This window comes from Squalius cephalus (assembly GCF_949319135.1).
Source record: "Squalius cephalus genome assembly, chromosome: 15".
In the NCBI taxonomy this organism is placed as follows: Eukaryota; Metazoa; Chordata; class Actinopteri; order Cypriniformes; family Leuciscidae; genus Squalius; species Squalius cephalus.
The window spans coordinates 22780582-22805832 of record NC_137136.1 but is presented as its reverse complement, the minus strand read 5'-3'; the positions used below and the strand labels follow the sequence as shown (position 1 = coordinate 22805832).

The following is a 25251-nucleotide window of genomic DNA, read 5'->3' as shown; positions in this document are numbered from 1 at the left end:
CGTGTCTGTAGCAGAAATGGTGCGGGGCACATTACATGCCGAAGTTTAATACTTTAAGGGGTTGTTCAGATATCTAACCCTGAATATGAGCAAGCACCAGTAATAAGGAAAAAGGTCACATTTAACAGTAAAGTTCAATGTGATTACATTAGTTCATACAATGGTTGACATGAAATAACAATGAAGAATACTTTTACACCGTTACACCATAATTAAGTATAAATCAAGTGTAAATAAATAATAGTTGATATGCTATGAACAAACATGAACAACAGGGGTATAATTATAACTTAAAATTATAACTAAAAAGTTTCTTTCTTCTGCATAAAAGAATGATTTAGCTGTTTTTGTCCAATATAATCATTATGGGACCCAATATTTTCAAGTGCCAGAAACAGCATAAAGGTAGCATGTGACTTGACTTCTGAAGCAACACAATCGAACAGATCAAAAGTCTTTATCATTCTAGGAATATTGTTCATGTAATATTCCCCGGGCTCAATACAAGTTACGCTCAATCAACAGCACTTGTATAATGTTGATTACCACAAAAATTCATTTCAGCTTGTCTCTCCTTTTTGGATACATGTATGTATGTATGTATGTATGTAGGCCTGCTGGCAAACTCAAGGTTACGTTCTCAGATTGACATAGCCACGAACACACGACAGCATGTGACGTATATTGTTACACTTTACCACCCAGCTTGACTGACACCTGTCTCTGCACGTATACTTTACCCCTGAGGACATACCCTCGATCAGACACACACACTCACTCTTCGGCTCTCCAGTCTCTTGGAGTCTGTCTTTTTGTCTCTTTTGTCTCGTAGTCCTCTAACCCCTTGACCTGTTGCTTCTTGCAGACTGCGGGCTGAACGTGCACAAACAGTGCTCCAAACTAGTGCCCAGCGACTGTCAGCCGGACCTGCGCAGGATCAAGAAGGTCTTCAGTTGTGATCTCACCACGCTGGTCAAAGCCCACAACACGCCGCGGCCGATGGTTCTGGACATGTGCATCAAAGAGATCGAGCACAGAGGTACTGATCGCTTCGAAAATGGAGTGCTATAAATAATCAGAACATTTTAGTATGGAGATCCCAGGCTCAAACCTTCTTTGTGGCCTTCAGCAAGACAATTAATCACTGTCTCCCTGTCATATTAAAATGTGTAAAGTTAACTTAAAACAACAGGAAGATACGCTAACATTCTTCACATTATGACTTACTGGTTGACGCCTATCATTAAAGAGAGCATTCTTTAAGTTCTCAAAATGTATTTATTTGAGAGAAAAACAACAATGAATGTTGCAACGAAAGTGATCAAATTTTACAATTTGAAAATTTTAGTTTTAATCCAATACAGAGTGTGTGTGTAAATAAACCGATCAGGCATAACATTATGACCACTGACAGGTGAGGTGAATACGGCACCTGTTAGTGGGTGGAATATTTTAGGCAGCAAGTGAACATTTTGTCCTCAAAGTTGATATGTTACAAGCAGGAAAAATGGGCAAGCGTAAAGATTTGAGCGAGTTTGACAGGGCCAAATTGTGATGGCTAGACGACTGGGTCAGAGCATCTCCAAAACTGAAGCTCTTGTGGGCCGTTCCCGATCTGCAGTGGTCAGTATCTATCAAAAGTGGTCCAAGGAAAGAACAGTGGTGAACCGGCGACAGGGTCATTGATGCACGTGGGGAGCGAAGGCTGGTCCAACAGACGAGCTACTGTAGCTGAAATTGCTCAAGAAGTTAATGCTGGTTCTGATAGAAAGGTGTCAGAATACACAGAGGTTCGCAACCTCCGTGAAGTTGGCACCCCATAAAACGAAATCATTTCCAAAACTATGCCATTCGTTTGTGCTGCGTTTGTGCTGATTTGTGCCGCAAAAACCAACGTTTGTGCTGGTTTCGTGTTTGAGATATTGAACATTATTTTTTGGGTTGCGTGACGTCACTCTCCACCCCATGTCCTTCAAATCGCTCCAAACCGGTGTCATTCGTTTGTGCTCGGTTTGTGCTGGTTTGTGCCGTTAAAACAAACACTGTATCTGTTTTCCTTTCGCAGATATAACAAATTTAATTCGGGAGCTGTGACGTCACTCTCCACCCCACCTCATCTAAATCGCTCCAAACCGGTGTCGTTCGTTTGTGCTCGATTTGTGCTGGTTTGTGCCGTTGAAAGAAACAGTGCAACTACGATCCCCTCTTAAACATAAAAAAATAAACTTTTTAAGTACAGTTACATAACTGTCCACCCCATATGGTCCAAATCGTTGCAAAACTGTGCCGCTCGTTTGTGCTCGATTTGTGCCGTTACGATGAACATTGTATCTTTTTCCCCTCCTTAGAAATAACACATTGGATTCGGGACAGTGACGTCACTCTCCACCCCATGCCGTCCAAATCGCCCCAAACCGGTGCTTTTTGTTTGTGCTCGATTTGTGCTGTTTTGTGCCGTAGAAATAACCACCATAAATGATTTCATTCTTTAGACATCACAAAATCTTTGGAGGAGTAGTAACGTCACGCAAGCAAGCCGCTCTTCATCCATCTCGTCTACAAACCTGTCCGGTTCGTTTGTGCTCGCACAGGGCCGCAGCTGCCAGTGTTCTTTTCTTTAGATAGGCCTATGGGAATGTTTTATTTTAGATTTGTGCTATTGACATTTGGTCTTTATATAATCACCAATGCACTACGATATGTAATGTATACTGTCACTACTCTGGCTGTAAGCTACGTGTGACTGAGGCTTAATTTTGTATTAAAATAAATTAAAATAACCAAAAAAAAAAAAAATGTATTTAAAAAATTGTGTAGTGTCTTAAGTTTTCTGAATAGGCCTACTTTTAACAGCTTACAGTGCCTGTTTGTGCTGTAAAAAGTTTTGTTTGTGCTGCTTCGTTTTTTTAGATATTGAAATCTATGAATTAGGCTATAATCTATAAAATCTAAAATATTAAAAAAATTGTCATTCTGTTGGCACTCAGGACACTCAGCCCTCAGGGCACTCCAAATTCAACCCAAATAGGCTCGTTCGTTTGTGCTTCGTTTGTGCCGGTATAATTTTTCGTTTGTGCTGCATCGGCCTTTAAAATATTAGGCATAGACAATGACGTCGTTTGTGCTGGTTTGTGCTGCAAAACGTGTCGTTTGTGTTGTGCTGCTTCGGTTTTTTAGACATTAAAATGATATTTTTAGGTCATTCTGAGGTCACTCAGGTTTCACGGTTTCCACAAAAAAATATTAAACATAAATAAATAAAAAAACAAGCAATGTGTAGGCCTATTAAACATTGATAAAATATAAGAGCCTTTCTTAACTGAGCAGTGAGCACCAATAATAATTGAGCACAAAATCAACATATACGATTTCTAAAGAATAATGTGACATTGAAAACTGGAGTAATGATACAGAAAATTCAGCTTTGACATTACAGGAATAAATTACATTTTAATTACATTAAAACAGAAAATATCTAGGCTATTTATAGGCTAATCGTTTTTCACAATATCAGCAGTGTTGTGCAAGTTACTTCCAAACTGTTATACATTATACTTTGTTAACCAGCACAAACGAAGCACAAACGAACGAGCCTATTTGGGTTGAATTTGGAGTGCCCTGAGGGCTGAGTGTCCTGAGTGCCAACAGAATGACAATTTTTTTAATATTTTAGATTTTATAGATTATAGCCTAATTCATAGATTTCAATATCTAAAAAAACGAAGCAGCACAAACAAAACTTTTTACAGCACAAACAGGCACTGTAAGCTGTTAAAAGTAGGCCTATTCAGAAAACTTAAGACACTACACAATTTTTTAAATACTTTTTTTTTTTTTTTTTTTTTTTTTTTGTTATTTTAATTTATTTTAATACAAAATTAAGCCTCAGTCACACGTAGCTTACAGCCAGAGTAGTGACAGTATACATTACATATCGTAGTGCATTGGTGATTATATAAAGACCAAATGTCAATAGCACAAATCTAAAATAAAACATTCCCATAGGCCTATCTAAAGAAAAGAACACTGGCAGCTGCGGCCCTGTGCGAGCACAAACGAACCGGACAGGTTTGTAGACGAGATGGATGAAGAGCGGCTTGCTTGCGTGACGTTACTACTCCTCCAAAGATTTTGTGATGTCTAAAGAATGAAATCATTTATGGTGGTTATTTCTACGGCACAAAACAGCACAAATCGAGCACAAACAAAAAGCACCGGTTTGGGGCGATTTGGACGGCATGGGGTGGAGAGTGACGTCACTGTCCCGAATCCAATGTGTTATTTCTAAGGAGGGGAAAAAGATACAATGTTCATCGTAACGGCACAAATCGAGCACAAACGAGCGGCACAGTTTTGCAACGATTTGGACCATATGGGGTGGACAGTTATGTAACTGTACTTAAAAAGTTTATTTTTTTATGTTTAAGAGGGGATCGTAGTTGCACTGTTTCTTTCAACGGCACAAACCAGCACAAATCGAGCACAAACGAACGACACCGGTTTGGAGCGATTTAGATGATGTGGGGTGGAGAGTGACGTCACAGCTCCCGCATTAAATTTGTTATATCTGCGAAAGGAAAACAGATACAGTGTTTGTTTTAACGGCACAAACCAGCACAAACCGAGCACAAACGAATGACACCGGTTTAGAGCGATTTGAAGGACATGGGGTGGAGAGTGACGTCACGCAACCCAAAAAATAATGTTCAATATCTCAAACACGAAACCAGCACAAACGTTGGTTTTTGCGGCACAAATCAGCACAAACGCAGCACAAACGAATGGCATAGTTTTGGAAATGATTTCGTTTTATGGGGTGCCAACTTCACGGAGGTTGCATACCTGTGTGTTGCGTATGGGGCTGCAGTCAGGGTGCCCATGCTCCTGTCCACCGCCGAAAGCACCAACTGGACCACGGAGCTATGGAAGAAGGTGGCCTGGTCTAATGAATCACGTTTTCTTTTACATCATGTGGATGGCCGGGTGCGTGTGCCTCACTTACCTGGGAAACACATGGCACCAGGATGCACTATTGGAAGGAGGCAAGCCGGCAACATTTTTTTATATATTTTGTCCTTAATGAGGTCCTAACTGAAATAGTTAGGATCTTTCTGTAATGCGCCCCTAACAGCTTGCTGTTAAAAAAACAACTGTCAGGATTTACTAAAGACACACAGTGAAAAATTAGCGCTGAAAAGGCATGGACACAGTTATTTTTATGTACAGTTGGACACAGTTATGCATTTTTGAAGGAGTTTCCCTTAAGACGCAACATTTATGGGAGGAGAGTGTTTAAATTAATCATGCAAGGTGATTTACTAAGGTTTGCGCTCTTCAATTTACTGGAATTTGTGACATTATTTACCACCCAAAAAAAGCACGTCTTAAACCAGACATTTATTTGCGCTGCTTTTGGTAGATTGTGTTGGTCATGGAAATGATCCGGCTGCGTCTGTGTTCTTTAATTTGTGCGTCGTCGGTAGATCACGTGCAGAACTTTTCACTCCCATCGGCACTTTTTTAGAATTCCGCTCTCACGCTAATTTTCCCTGTTTAGTAAATCTGGCCCTTACTCTTTTATACTTGCACAGTGTAAATGGCATAGACATGTATACATGGATGCAGGGTTCCCACGGGTCCTTGAAATCCTTGGAAGTTTGTGAATCTGAAAAAAAATTCAAGGGCCTGGAAAGTTTTTGAAAATGAACATACATAGATACAGGTCCTTGAAAGTTTTCTCGAAAAAAATCCATATTAATCCATCTGGTTCGCTAATGTTTTATTTCGCCAACACTTCGTGGCCTATGCATACTAGCTTGCTTGATTTACTTTAGTTACGCGCATTTACGCGTTACGTTACGTGTTTCCCGCGTGAGGTACTTTGTGTTGTACGTTGCCATGACACTCACGCGCGCTCGAAACTACTATGATGGTTCCTCAACGGTTCACAGACACACCGTGGAACATTGCAAAAATAGTCTGAAACCGCAGAAACGTGATGCCTGGAAAATGCTAATTTCAAGATATTTAGCTCACCAAAGAAGATTACTAAGGTAGGGTTGCCACCCGTCCCTTAAAATACGGAATCGTCCCGTATTTAAAGGTAAAATTAAGTATTTTACATAGACCCACACATTCATTTGCGGGTGATTGCGTCTTTGTTTCCATAGCGACGGAGTCTAGAGAACATGCGCAACAATGTATCTTACAAGGTAACACGATGTAACCTTCCTCTCACTTGAAATGTGTCCCCACCAAGCGGCAACATTCTAATCTGAAAAATTAAGCCTACCCGGAAGTGCGAAAAACTGCAATACATCGATAATCCGCTAGGGGAAGGTCCCAAAAGGGAGCAAATGTCCATAGACCCCATGTTAAAATGTCCGTTTTCACAGCATAAATTCATGTTTTTACAGGTTGGTCCCATGGACTTTTATTTTATTTTTCGATAGGTTCCGAGTGCCTGACAACTGTGAGGGGGGTGAATTTTTTTCTAACTTGTTAGTTTAGATAGTAACGTTATTTAGATATAAAATGTATGCCAAATAAGGGCGTGGTTAACTTTGATTGATAGCTTGATTGACAGCTGATAACAAGCATAGGCTGCGCCAAGGAGAATGACAACATAAGAAGCGCCATTTTTTAATTTACAGTTGAAATATAATACTACTGTTTTTGTATCATGAAATGTAGTTTTAAGAGTTTTTCAGGCGAGAATGTAGTTGTTTAAAGCTCAAATCTGTGGTTTATTTATAAAGATTTATGAAAATGTTATCCAGGTTGTGAGATGCAGGCGATCACCGGGCGCTCAGCGCTCATGTACCCCGCCGGGAACAGCCTTTCCTCGGCTAGTCGTTCTGGCGTTTGCCGCTGACTCTGGCGTCTCTGTAGTGGTTAAACATGAGATATAATTCGTCTTGTGTATATCTAACGATTTTTGGTCACGTGAATCTATAATTTGTTCCCTGGCCAATCGTTTTGGCTGAGGGCTAAGTGAAGTGAAATTTCATAACTTTATAAGCTATTTAACTTTACCGTTGTATGGTTAGACTAGAGCGCTGACTTTGTATGTTTGACTGAATTGTTTGCTTTATTTGTATAGCTTCTTGTACCTTTAGCTTCTTGTACCTTTTACTTATACTTTTATAATGGCTAATATTGATAAAACTGAAATTTAACTAAAAGAGACTGGGTTGAGTTTTGTCATTTTTAAATTTTAATACAACAAAGATGGTCTGTAATGTTGTTTACTGCAACATCTGTTGTTTAGTACAAATGCACATATTGCCTGGACCATATTAAAATGTTTAATATTTTATATTATATTTAAACGAAAAGATGCAGGGTTAGTTTTATATTTCGTTTTGTTATAAATAGGCTAACGTTATATGCAGTGAATATAATCAATACGCGTTGCCTGAACCACATTTGTGTGGCTATAATGTTTAAGATTTCTTTAAATGAAAGCGAAAAGAGGCAGTGTGGTGTTTTATAACTTATTTCGTTTTATTGTTGCCTAAAATATACATACAGAGATAACCGGAGTAGCAGAGCGAGGTGAGTGACGCGCGCTGTACCATTTGCAGAATAACCGGACTCGCGTCATTTACCCATATACGGACTGGCCAGAAGGTGGGCGGGGTTAGGATTTCCCAAGAAATTTTTTTCTTCTGAAAATCTATGGGTGACGTCACAGACGCTTTGTCCATATTTTTTACAGTCTATGGTCCCCACATTAAGTCCTTGAATTTGAGGGTATTGGACCTGGAAAGTCCTTGAAAGGTCCTTGAATTTGAAGTTAACCAAGGTGTGGGAACTCTGTGGATGCTACATTCGACCACTCTAGACACGTTGACACGTATGCCATCATGGAATGGTTAACATTACACTCTTCATCACTCTAACAAATCAATGAAATTTCTTCAGAAAATGTCACAGCATTGTGCAACTTATGGCTGTGAAAACCACTGAGCTAACGTTATAAGTTACAGATGGAATGGGATAACCTCAGAGGTGGAAATGTGTTTGTGTTTTATGTAGAACTCAATATGCAACATCCACATGGAGAATTATCATTTTAATGATTAACTAAATGCTGTGAAAATCATCTACTAATGTCTTTTGCATATATAGATATACATACATGTGAATAACTAAGTTGCAGATGCACAGTCGACTTGCTCTCGAATGTCACAGACCAGATTTGACCTTTCCAATGTTGAGAGCGGCATACATTATCATATATATATATATATATATATGATAAATAATTATATAGCTGCTTTTAGATTCAATGAAGACTGTACCTCCTCATATTTGGGGGTCATTGGCATCAAAAGTTTGCAAATCTCTGTTTAAACAAATCCACAAATGACTAATCAGAATGTATATCCAAATAGAGTATCATCATTTTTGGCATAAACGGGAAAAAAATTGCATCTTCCATACAATTATTATATCATTATCAGAGGATACATTCTTAAAAATAAAGGTTCCAAAAGAGGGTTTCTGCATTGATGCCATAGAAGAAACATTTTTGGGCTCCCCAAAGAACCTTTCAGTGAATAACCATGAAGATTTGAATAATCTAAAGAACATTTTTCCACTGTCAAGAACATTTTGTGCAATGGAAAGGTTTCATTGATGTTAAAGTTTCTTCGTGGACCTATATATGACAATGAAGAACCTTTACTTTTAAGAATGTATCATCCAGCTTGCTTGTCTAGTGAGTTTGCTTGTCTAGTGTCTAGTCTAGTGAGTGAAGGACTTTATAACTGTTCCACATATAAATTTTCCAGAATAAGTGAGTGAGGGATGACGTTCCTGTACACACAGGTGAATCGATAATAGATACACTGGGCAATATGCAGAAAATTCCGTTTATTGAATAAATTATCGACAGATTAATTGATCATCCGATTAGTTGTTGGTTGCAGCCCTAGTTTGATCAATGCTAGTTTACACGTCCGCCTCCAAACCCACTGTCTGGATAGTTCAAGTAAATAGGTGTTGCTTCTGCTTCTTTCAGGTTTGAAATCAGAGGGTCTGTACAGAGTGTCAGGCTTCACAGACCACATAGAAGATGTCCGGCTGGCCTTCGATAGAGGTGTGTAGCAGAATAACTCTTCTACCTTAGATTATGTGTGCAATAAACCTGATGTGTATTATAGGTGTTGAACAAATATTTGGTCTCTTTACATTTTCTCACATGCTTGGATGAACTCGCAATCATTTATGTCACTGTAATTCTATCAACATTCAACCTGGATGGAAAAGCCCAGGCTTTTTCCAGTCAAAACAATGTATTCTTGGTGAAGTATAGTGAATCATCTGTTATTCATAACAGATAACTAATTCTCCTCCGTAGATGGTGAGAAGGCGGACATCAGTGCCAATACCTACTCAGACATCAATATAATCGCTGGAGCTCTGAAGCTTTATTTGCGAGATCTGCCCATTCCAGTTATCACATATGACGTCTACTCCAAATTCATACAGGCAGCCAGTAAGAGACTTCAGAACACTTTCACTGACATTGAACCAGGAGTTTTCTCTTCTAATCTGTGATTTGATTATCCTTAATAATGTTTTTACAATATTATTTGAAAATATACACTACCGTATACAACTACTAAATATACACTAACATTTGGGGATAATAAGTTGTTGTTTATTAATACTCTTATTCAGCAAGGGCACATTCATTTGATCAAAAGTGACATTAAAACATTTATAATTAAAGATTTATTAGAACTTTCTATTCATCAAAGAATCCTGAAAAAAATTTTTTATGACAGTTAACAAAAATATTAAAGCTGTTTTCAACAGTGATGATAATAATAAGAAATGAACAAATGTTCTGCAAATCATCATATTAGAATGATTTCTGAAGGATCATGTGACATTGAAGACTGGAGTCATGATGATGAAAATTCAACTTTTTCTTCACAGGGAAAAAAAAAGCATAAATAATTCACAATATGACTTTTTTACCATATTTTGATCAAATGACTGCAGCCTTGGTTAGCATTAGATTCTTAAAAATTAAAAATCACAATCTTTTGAATGGTAGTGTTATTTCTAATTGGAAAAAAATATGAAAATATTTGTCAAAAATACAAAAAATGATCACTTTCACTAGTGTTCTCAGATTTTGGACCAAATTTTATGTTTAAACATCAGTAAAGTGTTTAAAGTGGCAGTTTTTAGCATAATTCTGAACAGTATTTTTCAAAACCCTTTTTTTTTTTTTTTTTATCAGAAATAACAGACCCTGACTCCAGACTCGAGGCAGTTCATGATGGTCTCCTCCAACTTCCTCCAGCCCACTATGAGGCCCTGCGGTACCTGATGACACACCTGAAGAGGTAAAACCACAAAATGTATTGAATCTCCCTTAGGTTCCGGTCCCATCGTTTAGTTCATGACTCCACATTGAGCCGGTGGGTGTTCAGGTTTATGTTGCATTTAAGCATTTTACCTACAGCTTTATAGAGTGAGTTTACTTCCTGTCACCCTGCAATATAAAACCTCAAAGAATGATTAGGAGGAAACCGGAAACCCAATACGGCACTTTAGCTCAGTGCACTTCAGGAAACCTTTAAAATGATCCTCAAGGAGCTTGTCAAGCCAGCTTTGCCGCATTTCCCTAACCATGGAAATTATATCACGTACTTACCTGTGTTTATTACCAAAATGATATTGTCTGAGGTGTTTTTTCCACGTCTTTTCTCTGTTCATCAGGGTCACCATGTACGAAAAGGACAATTACATGAACTCAGAGAACCTAGGAATCGTTTTCGGCCCGACGCTCATGAGGCCCCCGGACCAGAACACGCTCGCCACTCTCAACGACATGAGATACCAGAAACTGATTGTTCAGCTCCTGATAGAGCATGAAGACATCTTGTTTTAAAAATGAAGACATCTTTTAAAGACTTTAAAGAGCTTGTACATTTGAAAAAGCGGCCTGCCACACATTTCGAAGATATTATGTTTTCTCCTTAGATTTTGCATATGAAATTTGGAAGTAATTGCACATTTCAATCAATGTGTTTCAAACCCCCAAACTATGGAAGTTTTAAAAACTAAAAAAGGCAATTGCGAATTTTATCTCACAATTTTGACTTTTGTCCTTTTTTTTCTGACTTTTGCAACGTCGATTTTTGCAATGTCAATTCTGATATTTTTTTCTCACAATTCCAAGTTTACATCTCACAATTGTCAGAATTGTAAGTTATGAAGTCGAATTGTGAGACAATCTTGCAGTTCAGTGAAAAATAGAATTGCGATATAAACTCGCAATTGTAAAAAAAAATTTTTTTATTTTTTTTAAAAAGTCAGAATTGTGAGATTTAAAAAATCACAATTACTTTTTTTAAATTGCAAGTTTATATCTCAATTCTGAATTTACAAACTCGGAATTGTGAGAAATAAAGTCAGAAGTGCAAGGTATAATCTTGAAAGTAATTGTGGCTTTTTATCTTACAATTCTGACTTTTTTCTCACAATTGCAAGTTTATATCTCACAATACATTTTTTTTTGTTAAACTAACAAATTGTGAGTAAATCTGAATTGTGAAACGTAAACTCACCATTCTGGGGGTAAAAAGTCAGAATTGTGAGATAAATTTGCAATAAAAAAAATTGTGACGTTTTATAAAAAGTCGCATTTACCTTTTTTATTTTATTCAAACAAATGCTGTTAAGCATGGAGTAACATTGTGTATTCATGCTTAATACAGTTTGAATTATTATTGAAAGGCATTTTGTTTAAATCAAATTATAGTACCTTTTTTTTTTCTCTGATGCCAAACAAGTATGATGCATTGACCTTGATGCTCTTCATGATGTATGAATCTATGGTCAATTAGCATTTTGAAACTAACAAATTGTCAAATATGAATTAAAAAAAAAAAAAAAAAAGATATATATATATATATATATATATATATATTTTGGGTTATGTGGTTGGTAAATGTATATGTACTATAATGGCAAGACAATTGAGATCATGTGTAAAGCACTTTTTAATTTTACATGGAGTGTAAATAGTTATTTTTTTGTTCATCCAGTGTTAATAATTCTGTGTTTAACCCATGCCTTTGAAATTGTTTTGTTTACCCTGACAACAATAGAGTGATTATTCTGTGACTGGAAAAAAAAAACTGTTTTTAGAGCATTTCTTTAGTGCTTGTTCCTTCCTCATTGAACTTGATCCCATTTCAAGAACAAAATTGTTTGTATTGTATTCATCTTAGTCTCCTGAGGCGAGATCATTTATTCACCTCGAAAAAAAAAAAAAAAGTTGATAAACGGTACAGTCACCTTGGTTTGACTTCAAATTGTTTATTTGATATAAGACCTTTCTACAATTTGTTTTTTGAAGATATTTTCTGTGAAGAATGATTGTAATTATGATTGTAATTTATCAAATGCTGATTTATTAAATTATGTAAATCTGGTTACTTTTTAATCTGTGAAGACCTTATTCTGGACTTCAAAATGAAGTGGCAGTCGAAATGAACTTCTGAATGTAGTTTTTGTGTCATTATTTGAAGCTGCAACACCTCACATTTGCAGTATGTGAAATATGTTGCTGTAATTAGTGCTCGGTCAGCTCTCTAGGCGTTGGTTTTCTCTAAGCTCGGTTTTCTTGTTCCAAATTCAGGGGTGTGAACGGCAGCATTGTTTTAGTATCAGACAGCTGAGACGGTATGCCCCAAAGAGATTTTTTTTTTTTGGTTTTTTTTTTTTTACCAAATCACAGGTGAAGCGAGAACCTGAAACCAGCCTCCTGAGGGCAGCTGGAGGAGATCAACAGACCAATGGGAGAGATGAAGGAGGGTGTTTGAGACGCAGGTGAAGTATAAATGAATGAATTCATCACTTATTATAGTTTAGCTGTTGCTTCAGAGCTACATGATGTTGTGGGTTTGGATATAGGCAAAAAACAAAAAAGAGCCACAAGGTTGTTCTGTTGGATGTTTTCGTAAAAGAAACGATAGACTTGACAGTCAGTCTCTGACTGACATTAACACACCGGCTGCTGAGGTGAGTGTTTCTGATGGATGATACAGAAATAACTTTATCTTGAGGACATGCTTATATATTATATTATATATGTATATATATAACACTGTAAAAAAAAGTTGCTGCCTTAAATTTTTAAGTAGCCTACAATCAACTTGGATGTTTAAGTCATTTCAACTTAAATTACATTGAACTGACTTTAGTTGAATCTTGAATACAGTTGGAAATTCCTTAACTTATTTTAGTGAGTTAAAGCAATGTAAGAACATATGTTGTCATAACTTATTAATCATACTTTTTTAGGTATATAATTGTAATTGGTGTAGTTTTTGTTTTATAAACCTTAATAATGTGCATTTCAGTGTGAATTGAAGAATAAGACAGAATGGCAGACAGATACTCCTGGTGGAAAAACTTAACTGGGAGAAACAAGAACAATTTCAAAGAAACCCAACAGGAATTTGGAAATTCGGACAAGACGTCAGCGAAACAAACTGGGAGCGAGAACAAAAGCAACAATCTGATCAGCGACGAGACTTACGACGACTCTCAGCTCGAGCCCTCCTTTAACGAAAACACGTGCCGCAGAAATTGGACAGTTTCACGGTCTGGCCGTTTCAAGGAGAAACGAAAAGTGCGGGTCACCATGCCCGAGAACAACTTTTATGACAAAAACATTGCTGTCGCGAAGTAGCACAGCTAACCAATTTACTCAACAACAAAAATAACCTGTTTATAATGGAGCTGTTTACACTGCAAGCGCGCGAGGCGTCTTCTGCGATTTGTGAATGGAATCTTCAGCCGTCCCGCTGTCGCAAGAGCGTTGTGATTTTGTCGCGTTGCGTCGTTCGCTTGCAGTGTAGAGAGGATGTAATGAAGAAATCCATAATTTGCTGGGGCCATTGATTTCAATTTCAGTGACTGACAATGACACCTGTTACTCTCTGCTGCAGTAGTAATCTGGGATTATGATTATTATTATTATTATTTTTTACTGCTGGTTGTTCTTAGAGACACTGAACGCTTCATGAATGGATGAATTAAGCCTACAAAAAGAAATACATTTACTCTGTAGGCTCATGTATTTAGCCTATTGTTTAGCTTTTTTTTTTTTTTTTAAGAGAAAAGTCTCTTAGCCTATTTATTTTAAAGATGGATTTTAAAAGAAGTGTTTTAGGCTACCGTAAATGAAGGAAAAGAAATACAGAAGATATGATGTATAAGCTCAATTTTATTTTTTTTACCCTGATATGTAGTTTTTTCCCCCGATTGTCGAGGGGAAATTCGGTTTGATCTACATTAGCCTATACATATTGCACGTTTGAGAAGTTAGGCTTACCATTTTATTTCGGAAAAATGTTTCTTAAAAAAATATTTGGTAGAACAATATTTCAGAACTGATAATATTAATTTACATTACAATAGAAATAGAAATAACAATTGTATCAGGTGACCATATGCAGAGGCTAATGCGTTAACATTTAGTTTTTATGTCATTTGTTTCAATATTAAGCTTGTTCAAATTTATATTTAGTAAAGAGTGAATATCAATATGTCAATTAAACAGATAATTCTGTCCAAAGTGATTTGAGACAGCCATTGGAGCAAACTGGTTAGGTAAACATACTTAAACACACACACTGTAAATGTAACTAATGTAACAAAAGGTTTATGTAACTGTGTAATGCCATAGTAAAAGAATGGAATGTTGTTAAACATGGCTCTGAGTAAATGTTGTTTCCAAATTGTATTCCACACCACAAACTAGTTTGCATTATGAAGGTGTGTGATGATAACTATGCCATCTCTCAATGAAAGGCCACATGACTGCATTTTAACTGCATGTCTCAGAGTTTTCTGTCCCTTTGTTCATTATTAATAACTAAAGTATGTTTTTATCTATGGTATGTATGTAAGAGCCATTGCAGATAATCACCAATCAAAAAAAAAAAAAACACAACTTAATTTGATTTGCATGATCTCAAGTTATTTGTGTCATGGCAGGCTATAACAGGCTATAACAGGCTAAGAGAAGAGCTCCCTCTAGTGATGGTGTATAAAACTACAATGTCAACAGTGATGAGCAGCACAAAACTGATATATTTTATACCTTAAAAGAAAAAAGCAACTCCTGACAAATTAACTTTGACATGTTCTAAATATTGTAAACAGTATGCATAATTTATTTGGCTCTGAAGTAACACACACACATGTACTATAAAATAAACAGCACTGAAATGTTCTGAAAGGTTCAATATTTCAGAGAACAGGCAATTTTGGGAAGAAAAAAAAATTCTCTTTGAGCAGAATTCAATTTTCATCTTGCCATTGAAAAAGACCTAAAATCTTCAAACAGCTCAAACAAACCTTATACCACCTGAGTGTATATATAAAAGAAAAAAAAGAAAATTTATTTACACACGTGACCTGTAGATAACAGAAAACCTGTTTATATCTACCGTAACATTATGTGAAATGATACTGACACACTGCAAATCTCTGAAGGTAAATATTGGAATCTTTTCAAGGTAAACATTGCTGTGGTTTTGCAGGAGTGTGTATTTATAGTTCATCATGTTTATAAGTGAACTCCCGGGATGATATAAATCCATCATTGTCTTCGTCTTCTTTTTGGAAGATGTCCTCAACCATCACTTCATGATGGGTGTCATTGGGGGCGTATCCATGTCTTTCAAACTCTTTGCGCAAGTATTCTTTGACCTGAAATAGAAAGGAATAACACAAATAACTCCCTGAAATAAATTACTATTCTGAAACCCATGAAACAGCTGCTTTTTGACACACGGTTGTGAACAAACCTCGGATCTGGAAAGCTTCCAGTCATCATTGAGGTCCATTTCCTGAAAGGACTCATGTGACCTGGGCCCATTTCGGATCTCCATGATCTCGATGTCAAAGATCAGACTGCTCTCCGGAGGGATTTTACCTGAGTACAGAGCATAACCATTGGCAAGATCATGTAAGTTATTTTTGTATGGGGTGTTTTAGATCACCCTCAAATAAAAATTATGTCATCATTTATTTTCCCTAAACCTGTTTGAAGTTCTTTCTTCTGTTGAACACAAAAGACGATATTTTGAAGAATGTTGGTAACCAAACAGTTTCTGGTCCCCATTGACTTCCATAGTATTTGTCAATGGGGGCCATCAACTATTTGGTATACAGGTATTCAGGTTTAGTACATCTTGAGGGTTAATAAATGATGAAAGAATTTTCATTTTTTGGGTGAACTATTCCTTCAATGCAACGTCAATGACAAGTTCAATATCAGAAGGTGTAGGAAGCCAAAGTTCCTCAAATAATGCTTTATGAATATGCGTCTTGCTGGCAAACCTTTGCCTTCTTTGCCATATGCAAGAGATGGAGGGATAGTCAGCTTCCTCTTCTCCCCCGCACACATGCCTTGAAGACCCTTGTCCCAACCCTTTATCACCTCACGGATCCCCAATGTGAACCAGACAGGGTTTTTGTCTCCATGATGACGGCTGCCGATTACAAGACATGTGCAAAACTCTGTTAAACTCTAGAGACATGCATTCTTGACATGCTTGAGCTGGCAGCTGTGTTTTGGAACATGAGCTGGTCTAGTTGGTCCAAACTAGACCATCTTGGTCCAGCAACACACCAGATAACAAGCTAAAGGTGGTCACTGGTCAAACTGTTTTTGGACCATGCTATACCATGCTAATGCTCACCTTATATCAGAAACAAACTAACATGTTCCAAAACATGGCTGTTTAAGCTTAAATGTTGTGTATTCAACAGCTACAAACACATGTGGACAGTTAACTATAGTTGAATTCTATTATACTATTATAATTAATTCTCAGAGCAAAAGTGCAGGCTTAGGTTAACACAGTCTGTTCTTGCAGTGTGCAGTGTTAAAGTTTATGAACATGCAGTAGATGCTTCATTAGATGTCACCTGGAATGAAACATTGTGCCATTACTCTCCAGAAAGCCATCGTAGTGCACCAGAAGAATATCCCCGTATTTGGATTTACGATGGCAAAGGAAAGGTTTGTACAGAACTTCTATCTTCACCTCTGGTTCCGGAAGTTTTGCTCCATGCACGTAAAAGAAGAATGCAGAGAAAATGCATGTCCACAATTCTGGAATCATTTTAATATCAAGAACAGTTTAACAACCTCTTACTGTTAAGCTGATGGTTCATACACAACAAAGCATGAAAAGCTTCACAAAGTACAAGTTGTGCAGCCGCGACTACGTGGCAAGCAAAGTTTCTGCAGGGGTCTTTCCCAAAAACTAGCGATGTTGGTCCGATTCGTTAACGAATCGTTCTTTTGAGTCGACTCTCTTCAATGAATTGTTCGAACCTGTTCACAAAGCTGTCTAAATAATTCCGAGCAATTCAGTACCGAGTGAGAAGTGTCCACACACAGTAGTTAATAGTAGAAATGTTAATGGGTGATTGTATGACTTATTAAAATATATGAAACTTACTGAAATTTTAAACTAGCCAAGTGATCATGAATTTTAGTATTATGAGAACACGGTCAAAAGTTTGGAAACATTATTATTTTTAAAGTTTTTGAAAAAAGTCTCTTATGCTCATCAAGCATGCGTTTATTTGATGAAAAATACAGGAAAAAACATTGTGAAATATTATTAAAATTTAAAATAATGGTTTTCTTTTTTACTTTAAAATAGAATTACTTTCTGTGATGCAAAGCTGAAATTTCATCATCGTCTTCAGTGTCACATGATCCTTCAGAAATCATTCTAATATGCGGATTTATTATCATTGTTGAAAACTGTTGTGCTGCTTAATATATATATATTTTTATAACCTGTGATAGGCCTACTTTTTTTTTAGCCTTTATTTAAAATATAAATCTTTTGTAACAATATACAATATTTAATATAAACAAAGTTTGGGGTCAGTAATTTTTGTCTTTCATTTTTTTTAAATAAATTAATACTTTTATTCAGCAATGTGTTAAATTGATATTGAGAATGATTTATATTGTTAGAAAAGATTTCTAATTTGACTGAGTAACATTTAACATTTTATTGATAATAAATCAGTATAGAATGAGAATGTAATATGCCACGTTTAGATGTCATAACTCAATGGCGTAAAAGACTCGTTGAGTATGATCTTTTAAAACGACCTGTTCAAAAGAACCGACTCGAAGAAATGAGACGGACTTCAGATCACACTCCCAGATCCCAATGTAAACGTTACCACCCTAAAATCCAACCCTGTATTATTATTGGTCAGATTCTTTTGAAGACACGCCTTAACAACCAATATTCAATTTTCATTGGACGTCAAACACATAGTCCCAGTACAACAACGCCCACATTCTCGTACTGTATCCAATCAGAGATGCGCTAAGAGAAAATCCCACAGACGTCATGCGCGTGGGCCGATCCTTCTATGATCACATGGATTTGTACTCTCGAAGCATTTACGAAAATCATTTGCGTAACCTCAACTCCCAGCAGTAGCTTTGCGTCTTTTACGGACAATTGGCGTAGGTAAGAATTATCTCGAGTTTCTCAAAGCGGCTGTGTTGGGCTCAGTCTTGCCACGACTAAGTAATGAATTGTCAAGAGAATGTCTACCATGGAGGGAGTTCTCTATAAATGGACCAACTATATTAGTGGTATGTATGCTGCGTCAGTTAATAGTTATGTGTTATGTGTAAAAGGGAAGTCTGTGTAAAGCAAAATTAGCCTGTTTGCTAGCTTTAGTAGTGTATAAATGAAGTTAAGCCATCATCCTCTTTAACTCTCTGTGTCGATACTTTATCCAAAGCAGTGACCAACTCAACCACATACATTTCAACTGCTAAAAAAAAAAAAAAAAAAAAACATTCGCAGAAAAGTTCCTAATATTATGTATTGGAATGTGTTGTTAAAAGCCTCTTGACTGGAAAAACAAGTCAAGCCATTATGTTCATGTATCTTAAACGTCATCCAGATACATTGTTACATGCGTCAGCTTCAAATGTCATTATGGCTCCTTTGTGTCTTTTGAAGGTTGGCAGCCCCGTTGGTTTGTTCTTGAAGGAGGCACTCTTTCCTACTATGACTCTCAAGAAGATGCATGGAAAGGATGCAAGGGCAGCATCAAAATATCTGTGTGTGAAATACAGGGTAAGGGAAAGTTTATGCCTAACCTGAGCAGGAAACCTAATAACGGTTACATCACAAGCATCCATTCTTCATATGCTTCAGGATGTAATAATACGCTTGCGCAATCTTCAGGAACTTTATGTCCCATGCCCAGGGGTTGATTTTATCATACCATCAGAACTTATTTTTTCTACTTTCCAAATTATGATTTTACACTTTTCTAAGTCCCAGACTATCAAACCCAGCTATAAAAAAATCATTGTAAAAGTATGAATTATTACATGGTTATAACTTATTTTGATATTTATTGTGTGAAAAATGATGTATTATTATTGCCACTGCTACATTAAACAATATTTCCTTAATACATGCTAAAACAGTAAAGAGCTTGAGATCAAATATGAGACATGATCAGAATAATAAAAAAGTTTCTAACCTGTAATTTCATCAAAAAGAGTGAAAATATTATTTAATTGTGTTTAGGATACATGAAATGCTAGATATGAAGTTAGCCCTTTAAAAGACAAATGTGTCAGCTATTTTATTCGAAAAATGTCCCAGAAAAATCCCCTGCCATCATTTCCACCATAGAATGCTATTAAACGTAATACTTCATTTGAGATGTGGTGTAAATGACACTGTGGCTGAAATCATTATTGCTTTTCTTAATAAAATAAGGGGGAAAGTTTGTGATTAATGTGTGTTCACTGTTGAACATATTAGACTAATGAAACAAACTAGTAAGAGTGTGTGAAGAGACATTATTTTTGACAGTCCACAGGCCCCAAAATGTCCGTAGTTGAAGAAACACCCAAGTACTGTATTACAACTATTGTGAATGACCTTACAGAAGGTATACTTTGCTAATCCATCTTCTTTGTCCTCCCTCTGCCCATTGTAGTTCACCCATCGGATTTCACAAGGGTTGATCTGATCATTCCAGGAGAACAGTACTTTTATCTCAGGGCAATTAATGCAGCAGAGAGGCAGAAATGGCTTGTGGCGTTAGGGACTGCAAAAGCCTGTCTTACAGACAACCGAACCAAGAGAGAGAAGGGTGAGTGTTGTATTTCTGCTGAAGTAGACAAGATATTCTCTGTAGATCATCTGGCTTTTCTTTTTGTGCTAGTATGACAGTGAAATATGATAAAGTAATTTAAAGGGTATAGTGTAGGGTAGTTTACATATTATGTTGTGGTTTTTAGTCCGTGTCTATGGATTTTTAGCTCCTACAATATGACAAAATGAACTTATAAGGAGTTATACACATTGAATATTTATAGTCTTACACTTCCAGGAAAAAAATTATACCAAAAATATTTTGTGTCCTGGCACGAACTTCCTGTTTCGACAGACAATGTGTCAATACAGGAAGCAAAACCCATTTTATGGGATTCAAATTAAATTACACAACTGATGGTTCCTCATTTTGCAATTCTTCAAAGAACTGTCTAGGAAGAAAGCAAGTGTCAACACTAGTCTCTTCTATTTTCTTAGAACTCCAGGAAAGCTCAGAGGCTCTGAAAACAAAAATGTCTGAGCTAAGGCTTTACTGTGACCTTCTCCTTCAGCAAGTGAACAAAATACAAGAAAGTCCTCTAGCGGAGATGACAGCTGATTCTGAGGAGGTAAGGGAGTGTTGTGTTGATTTTCAGTGTCGACCTCGACTGCCTTCTGCTTTACTATGCGTACTTCAAGGACATAATTGAGGAAACATGTATACCATTGAACAATTTACAAGCTCGTCAAACATCAATAATGCAGGGTTATAAGTTTATCTTTTCATACCTTATCATTCTAAGGGTGTGTTCACACTTGTAGTTCGGTTCTCTTGGTTCTTTTGGTCCGAACCAAAAAAGAAAACTATACATTTAGTCCTGGTTCGCTTAGCGGTCACACAGTTATTTTTAACACTGAACCTAAAGGCACAAAACAAAAAAACAGCTTTTATGATGTATATTTTATTATCGAACATTGTGTGCTGGGTTAAATGCGCTCGCTGTACGTTTGTACATATGATGTGGTATATAATGGAGCTGAGAACTCGTGAAGAGCTTATAAAATGTGTAAAGGACTCAAAACAGCGGCAGGAATCCCTCTGTCACACACACAAACGAAATGCGAGGAGATGCCTGTACCGAACTGTGATGAGCAAAATCAAGACTATGATGAGAAAAAGCCGGAATGCTTGAGGATTCTGTCCTTTTATGGGTCGCATGTCCTGCTTTTGGTTCGTTTGCATGTCTTTTGTCCGTGTTGCATTCATATTTCATTCAAATCGCACCAGAGTTTGTTTGGAAGTGGACAGAGATCCATCTTTTTAGCGTTCGCGGTCCACTTGTTTGGGTGCGCAGGGCACTAGGGTTCTGATGGCAGCCATCACACTTATTCAGATGAATCGCACTAACAGAGTAATCGCACCAGGGTTTGTTTTAATCAAACCAAACCTGCCAAGTGTGAACTAAATGTGTGTGCTTTGTCTTTATCACAAAACCAAGGGTCAAAAAGCTGTCCTGTTCTGTTCAGACTGGTCAAGTGGCTCTGGAAATTCAGTTTTGGTATGTGTTGGTTTCAGGTAGGGGATGAGACAGGAAATCTAGTGAAGTCCACATGCACCACCTTCTTAAAGACCCTGGAGGAGTGTATGCAGATTGCTAGCCGAACCTTCAATCCAGAACTTCTGAGTCAGACCCCTCCAGGCTCTCCTCCTGTGGCTGCCATCAAACCTCTGAAGGTATATTAAATACACCGTAATCACCAACTGGAAAATTCTTATGTTTGTGCTGTTGTAATTCTAATTCAGTTTGTCAGAACCTAAAACATTTCTTATTTCCATAGATCAAAACTACTGATCCAAAAAATCAGCACCAAGGAGAAACGTGAGTTCAGCAATGTTAATGGACTCTTGTGGGTCAGGTGTGCTTTTGTTTGTCCCTAAAATGTTGAAAATGTGTGTTGTGCAGACAAAGGGACTTAATAAACACCTCAGGAACATCAGCACATGAGAGTGGACCAGAAAATGAACCACCTCCATCTCCTCAAGAAAGCATACCTACAGGTTTGCCAAGCATCAAGCCAGTCGGATTCAGAACTGGTGCTACATTTTGACTTACCTCAACTCTCATTTCCTATCTTGTCTGTCTTGTTTGGTTTAGGAAGTGGTTTAATGGAGGACCAAGAGGAGCCCATGGAGCCTCATAATGGCTCTTCATCAAGCACACATGACCCTGAAGAACCTGTAGGAGAGAAGAAGGACAAACCACCAGAAGAAGCAGACCGTGCTCAAGAAAAACAAGTGGAAGTCTCCCATAGCCCCACACAGAACAAAGAAGAAATGGTCACTGAAGAAATCCAGGCTGACCTGGAAGTGAACAAGCCTCAGTCTGAGAACACACAGGAAGAGGAAGATAAGGTGGACACATTCTTCAGTACCATGAGCCACAGGTATGAGGCGCCTCCGTTGCTGTGATCCTCTGAAGAAACGAGATGAATGCACTGCACACATTTACACAATTCAGAATCCAGTTTTCCTTTGTTAATGTAAAGTTATAGCTAACACTTCTCTTAGAATTTTGTATTACAGAAATGTCAGCATTTCAGTGAAAATCTAGATTGAGGGACTAGAAATCTCCATATAGTAACATTGTGTTCTAAGGAACCAGGTGCAATGCGATAAAGTGACATTATCAATCATGTCTGTTTCATAATAAGGAATGTCCAGGTTAAGTGCAAGTTAAAGTCGGCATGAAACGGAAGTTGAGATTGTCATTTTTTCCTTGTTGTGACGTATATCCGAGTGAAAAGGCTTCTGGAATTAGAAAAAAATGTAGGGCGGGGCTTGATTTCGTCCTTCGGGAATTGATTGGATCGTTGGAGGTTGGGCGTTGCAAACAAAATGGAGGCAGATTTGAATGCCAGTTTACATTCAGTTGTGGAGGATTTCTCTCCACCGGACTCCCCACCGTTACCCTCCCATGAAGGATTTTTTATTTTATTTTATTATTCCCGCGAACCAAGATGAGTCAAGTCAAGTTATCAGCCTTATTAGACATTCTCTGTTATCAGTCAAGTTCACCCTCGAGAGCATCTCGATAGCCGCACCCTCATCGGCTCTGGCCGCACCCTTTCGCCATGGCACGTGACCAAAAGAGAAGAGAGGTCGTTTCGAGTGGGGAGGGAAGGGTAATGTATTTGATTAAAGATTATAAGGGTACATGAATTTTAAAAAAATAATGAAGTGCACAGATAAATCATTTATAATAAACACTACAATATTACATATAAAAAGAAGATTTGTCAATTTTGATTTCATGCCGACTTTAACAATCTGTTTTGTGAATGCTGTGAAATAACACAGAAAACAAGTTGGACATATCCGAACAAACAAAAACAATGCACTAATAGTCTATGAGATAATTTGTAGAGTCTAGCCTGATTAGATTATGGTTTAAAAAAGGCACTTCCCACAAATAGGGTACAGTTTGGTCTCCCATATATTTTTTTACTGCAGTAGAGGTACAAATCCCATTTTTTTCGCCATGTCAGAACAACAAAACGAATTTTGACAGCTGCAACGTAATGCGGAAACACTCAAAATGCCAGTATTAAATATAGTGAAGTTGTATTATTTCTGTTAAATAATCCCTGTAATTGTTTATTGTTAATGTCTTAATGCAAGAGTACTATGAAAATAAAACGCATACAATTTAATAAGCTAGCACAAGTTTGATAACTAATTACCTTCCAAATATATTAAAGTTTATTAACGCATCTGTATATTGACTGTTACTTCTTGTATTGTGGTTTTGTATAACTTGATCTGAAAAAAAATTACAGCAATATTTAATCTCAAAGTAGCTAGCAGACTATTTTGTTTATTTATGAAGTTTAAAATAGGTATTTGAAAATAAGGCAATTATGAAATTTTGGTAACAGGGTTAAAACAACTCGTATAATATTTAGAATGACTTTCGGAATTTAACAGACAAGCACCTTCGTTGCTGGAAAAGAAAAGGTTTTAAGACTGTAATTTGTACCCTGTTTGTGGAAAGTTCCAAAACAATGATCTAATTGTCTCACAGTTTCATATATAATGGTTTCAATATGTAAAGATTTGAAAGACAAATGGTCCATGATTAAATGTTTATCATGGTATGTTTTCTTTTGATCACTCAAAACGAGACCCGGCCTGTGATGAGGGTTTGTAGATTCTTTTGCTATACATAATTCTTTCATCTTCTTTATGTAATGATGAGGTCATCATATAACTACAGCACTGATCTGTTCCAACAACCTTCATTGGGCTGAAACTAAATTGAATTGAACCAGTAATGTTATAAAAACAATGGGTTGGTATTTAGATATAAAACCTTGTCAGTATTATACCACTGTGTGAAGATTGTACAATTTTTCATGTACTAAACATGTATTTAATGTGTGCCGTTCTCAATTAAGGAATGCATGCTCCAAACCGGTTTTCTTCTGCTTTGGCTATGCCTGCTTTTTGTATTTGGTGTTTTATTTGATCAAATAAATGTGCTCTCTGTTGATGTGTGCACTAATTCACATGTATTGTCCTTGTGTGAATGTCTGTGGTTTTTTTTCTTGTAGATTTAGTGATATAATACTGGAGGACAACAGTGGTATTCCCACACAGGCCTTTTTGGATTCTTGCTATGCTATAGTACCAGTTTTAGGTAGGACACTCTATCTTTCACTCTCCATTTTCCACCCTTTCTTTGCTTTGTCTTTTTCCTTCGGTCAGTTCTGTCGGCTATCTCAGTCTTTGCTCTCATTAGTGTTGTGCTTATTAAAAGTTGTAAAAGACTCGTGGGAACATTGATTTCTGACACTCTGTGCATGTGTCGGCTTGCCATGTGCCCTTGATTCATTTTTCTGCATCTCATATTAGTCTGCACAGTTAATCCCTCATTCTCCCTCAGGCATAGTCATGCATGCTTTGATATGTCTTTATACTGGGACAGTTCGGTGAGTATCTGCAGGATCCCAGAACCACAAGAAAATAAAGTCCAGCAGTAGCAGCAATCACTTATGAAAGCTTTTGTACAGCACTTTCTTCTTAAGAACATACAGT

At 37.1% G+C, this 25251-nt stretch overlaps 3 protein-coding genes and 1 long non-coding RNA gene across 6 annotated transcripts in view; 3 read left to right on the top strand and 1 right to left on the bottom strand.

The window, feature by feature from the left end:
* Positions 1-11907, top strand: part of chn2 (chimerin 2) — a 45124-nt gene extending 33217 nt beyond the window's left edge. For all 3 annotated transcript variants that reach the window (XM_079894910.1, XM_079894912.1, XM_079894911.1), the window contains exons 10-14: positions 866-1039; positions 9029-9106; positions 9368-9505; positions 10262-10367; positions 10744-11907. In XM_079894910.1, coding sequence (XP_079751036.1) covers positions 866-1039; positions 9029-9106; positions 9368-9505; positions 10262-10367; positions 10744-10915 — 668 coding nt within the window. In that variant the 3' untranslated portion in view covers positions 10916-11907. The remainder of the gene's footprint in view (positions 1-865; positions 1040-9028; positions 9107-9367; positions 9506-10261; positions 10368-10743) is intronic.
* Positions 11908-12896: 989 nt separating this feature from the next.
* Positions 12897-14992, top strand: LOC307173111. Its single transcript, XR_013823807.1, has 2 exons — positions 12897-13053; positions 13395-14992. It is a non-coding gene; the product is annotated as an uncharacterized lncRNA (long non-coding RNA).
* Positions 14993-15192: 200 nt separating this feature from the next.
* On the bottom strand, positions 15193-17373 carry fkbp14 (FKBP prolyl isomerase 14). Its single transcript, XM_079895934.1, has 4 exons — positions 16978-17373; positions 16387-16538; positions 15852-15979; positions 15193-15753 (listed from the first exon to the last, which is right to left on the bottom strand). The coding sequence occupies exons 1-4, from the start codon at positions 17172-17174 to the stop codon at positions 15595-15597; spliced, it is 636 nt and encodes a 211-aa protein (XP_079752060.1). The 5' UTR covers positions 17175-17373; the 3' UTR covers positions 15193-15594.
* A 1167-nt stretch (positions 17374-18540) lies between these two features.
* Positions 18541-25251, top strand: part of plekha8 (pleckstrin homology domain containing, family A (phosphoinositide binding specific) member 8) — an 11490-nt gene continuing 4779 nt past the window's right edge. Inside the window, exons 1-9 of the mRNA XM_079895803.1 lie at positions 18541-18685; positions 19062-19178; positions 20059-20214; positions 20655-20785; positions 21733-21891; positions 21996-22036; positions 22121-22215; positions 22313-22601; positions 24768-24853. Of these exons, the coding sequence (XP_079751929.1) occupies positions 18637-18685; positions 19062-19178; positions 20059-20214; positions 20655-20785; positions 21733-21891; positions 21996-22036; positions 22121-22215; positions 22313-22601; positions 24768-24853 (1123 nt within the window). The 5' untranslated portion in view covers positions 18541-18636. The remainder of the gene's footprint in view (positions 18686-19061; positions 19179-20058; positions 20215-20654; positions 20786-21732; positions 21892-21995; positions 22037-22120; positions 22216-22312; positions 22602-24767; positions 24854-25251) is intronic.

What these genes read in the sequence shown, in the direction of transcription:
- fkbp14 (XM_079895934.1), bottom strand. Translation starts at nt 17,174, where the DNA reads ATGATTCCAGAATTGTGGACATGCATTTTCTCTGCATTCTTCTTTTAC. An exon ending in GGCACAATGTTTCATTCCAG is followed by an intron (nt 16,539 to 16,977) that starts GTGACATCTAAT and finishes TGTAATCGGCAG; the next exon opens with CCGTCATCATGGAGACAAAA. An exon ending in GGAAGCTTTCCAGATCCGAG is followed by an intron (nt 15,754 to 15,851) that starts GTTTGTTCACAA and finishes TTTCTATTTCAG; the next exon opens with GTCAAAGAATACTTGCGCAA.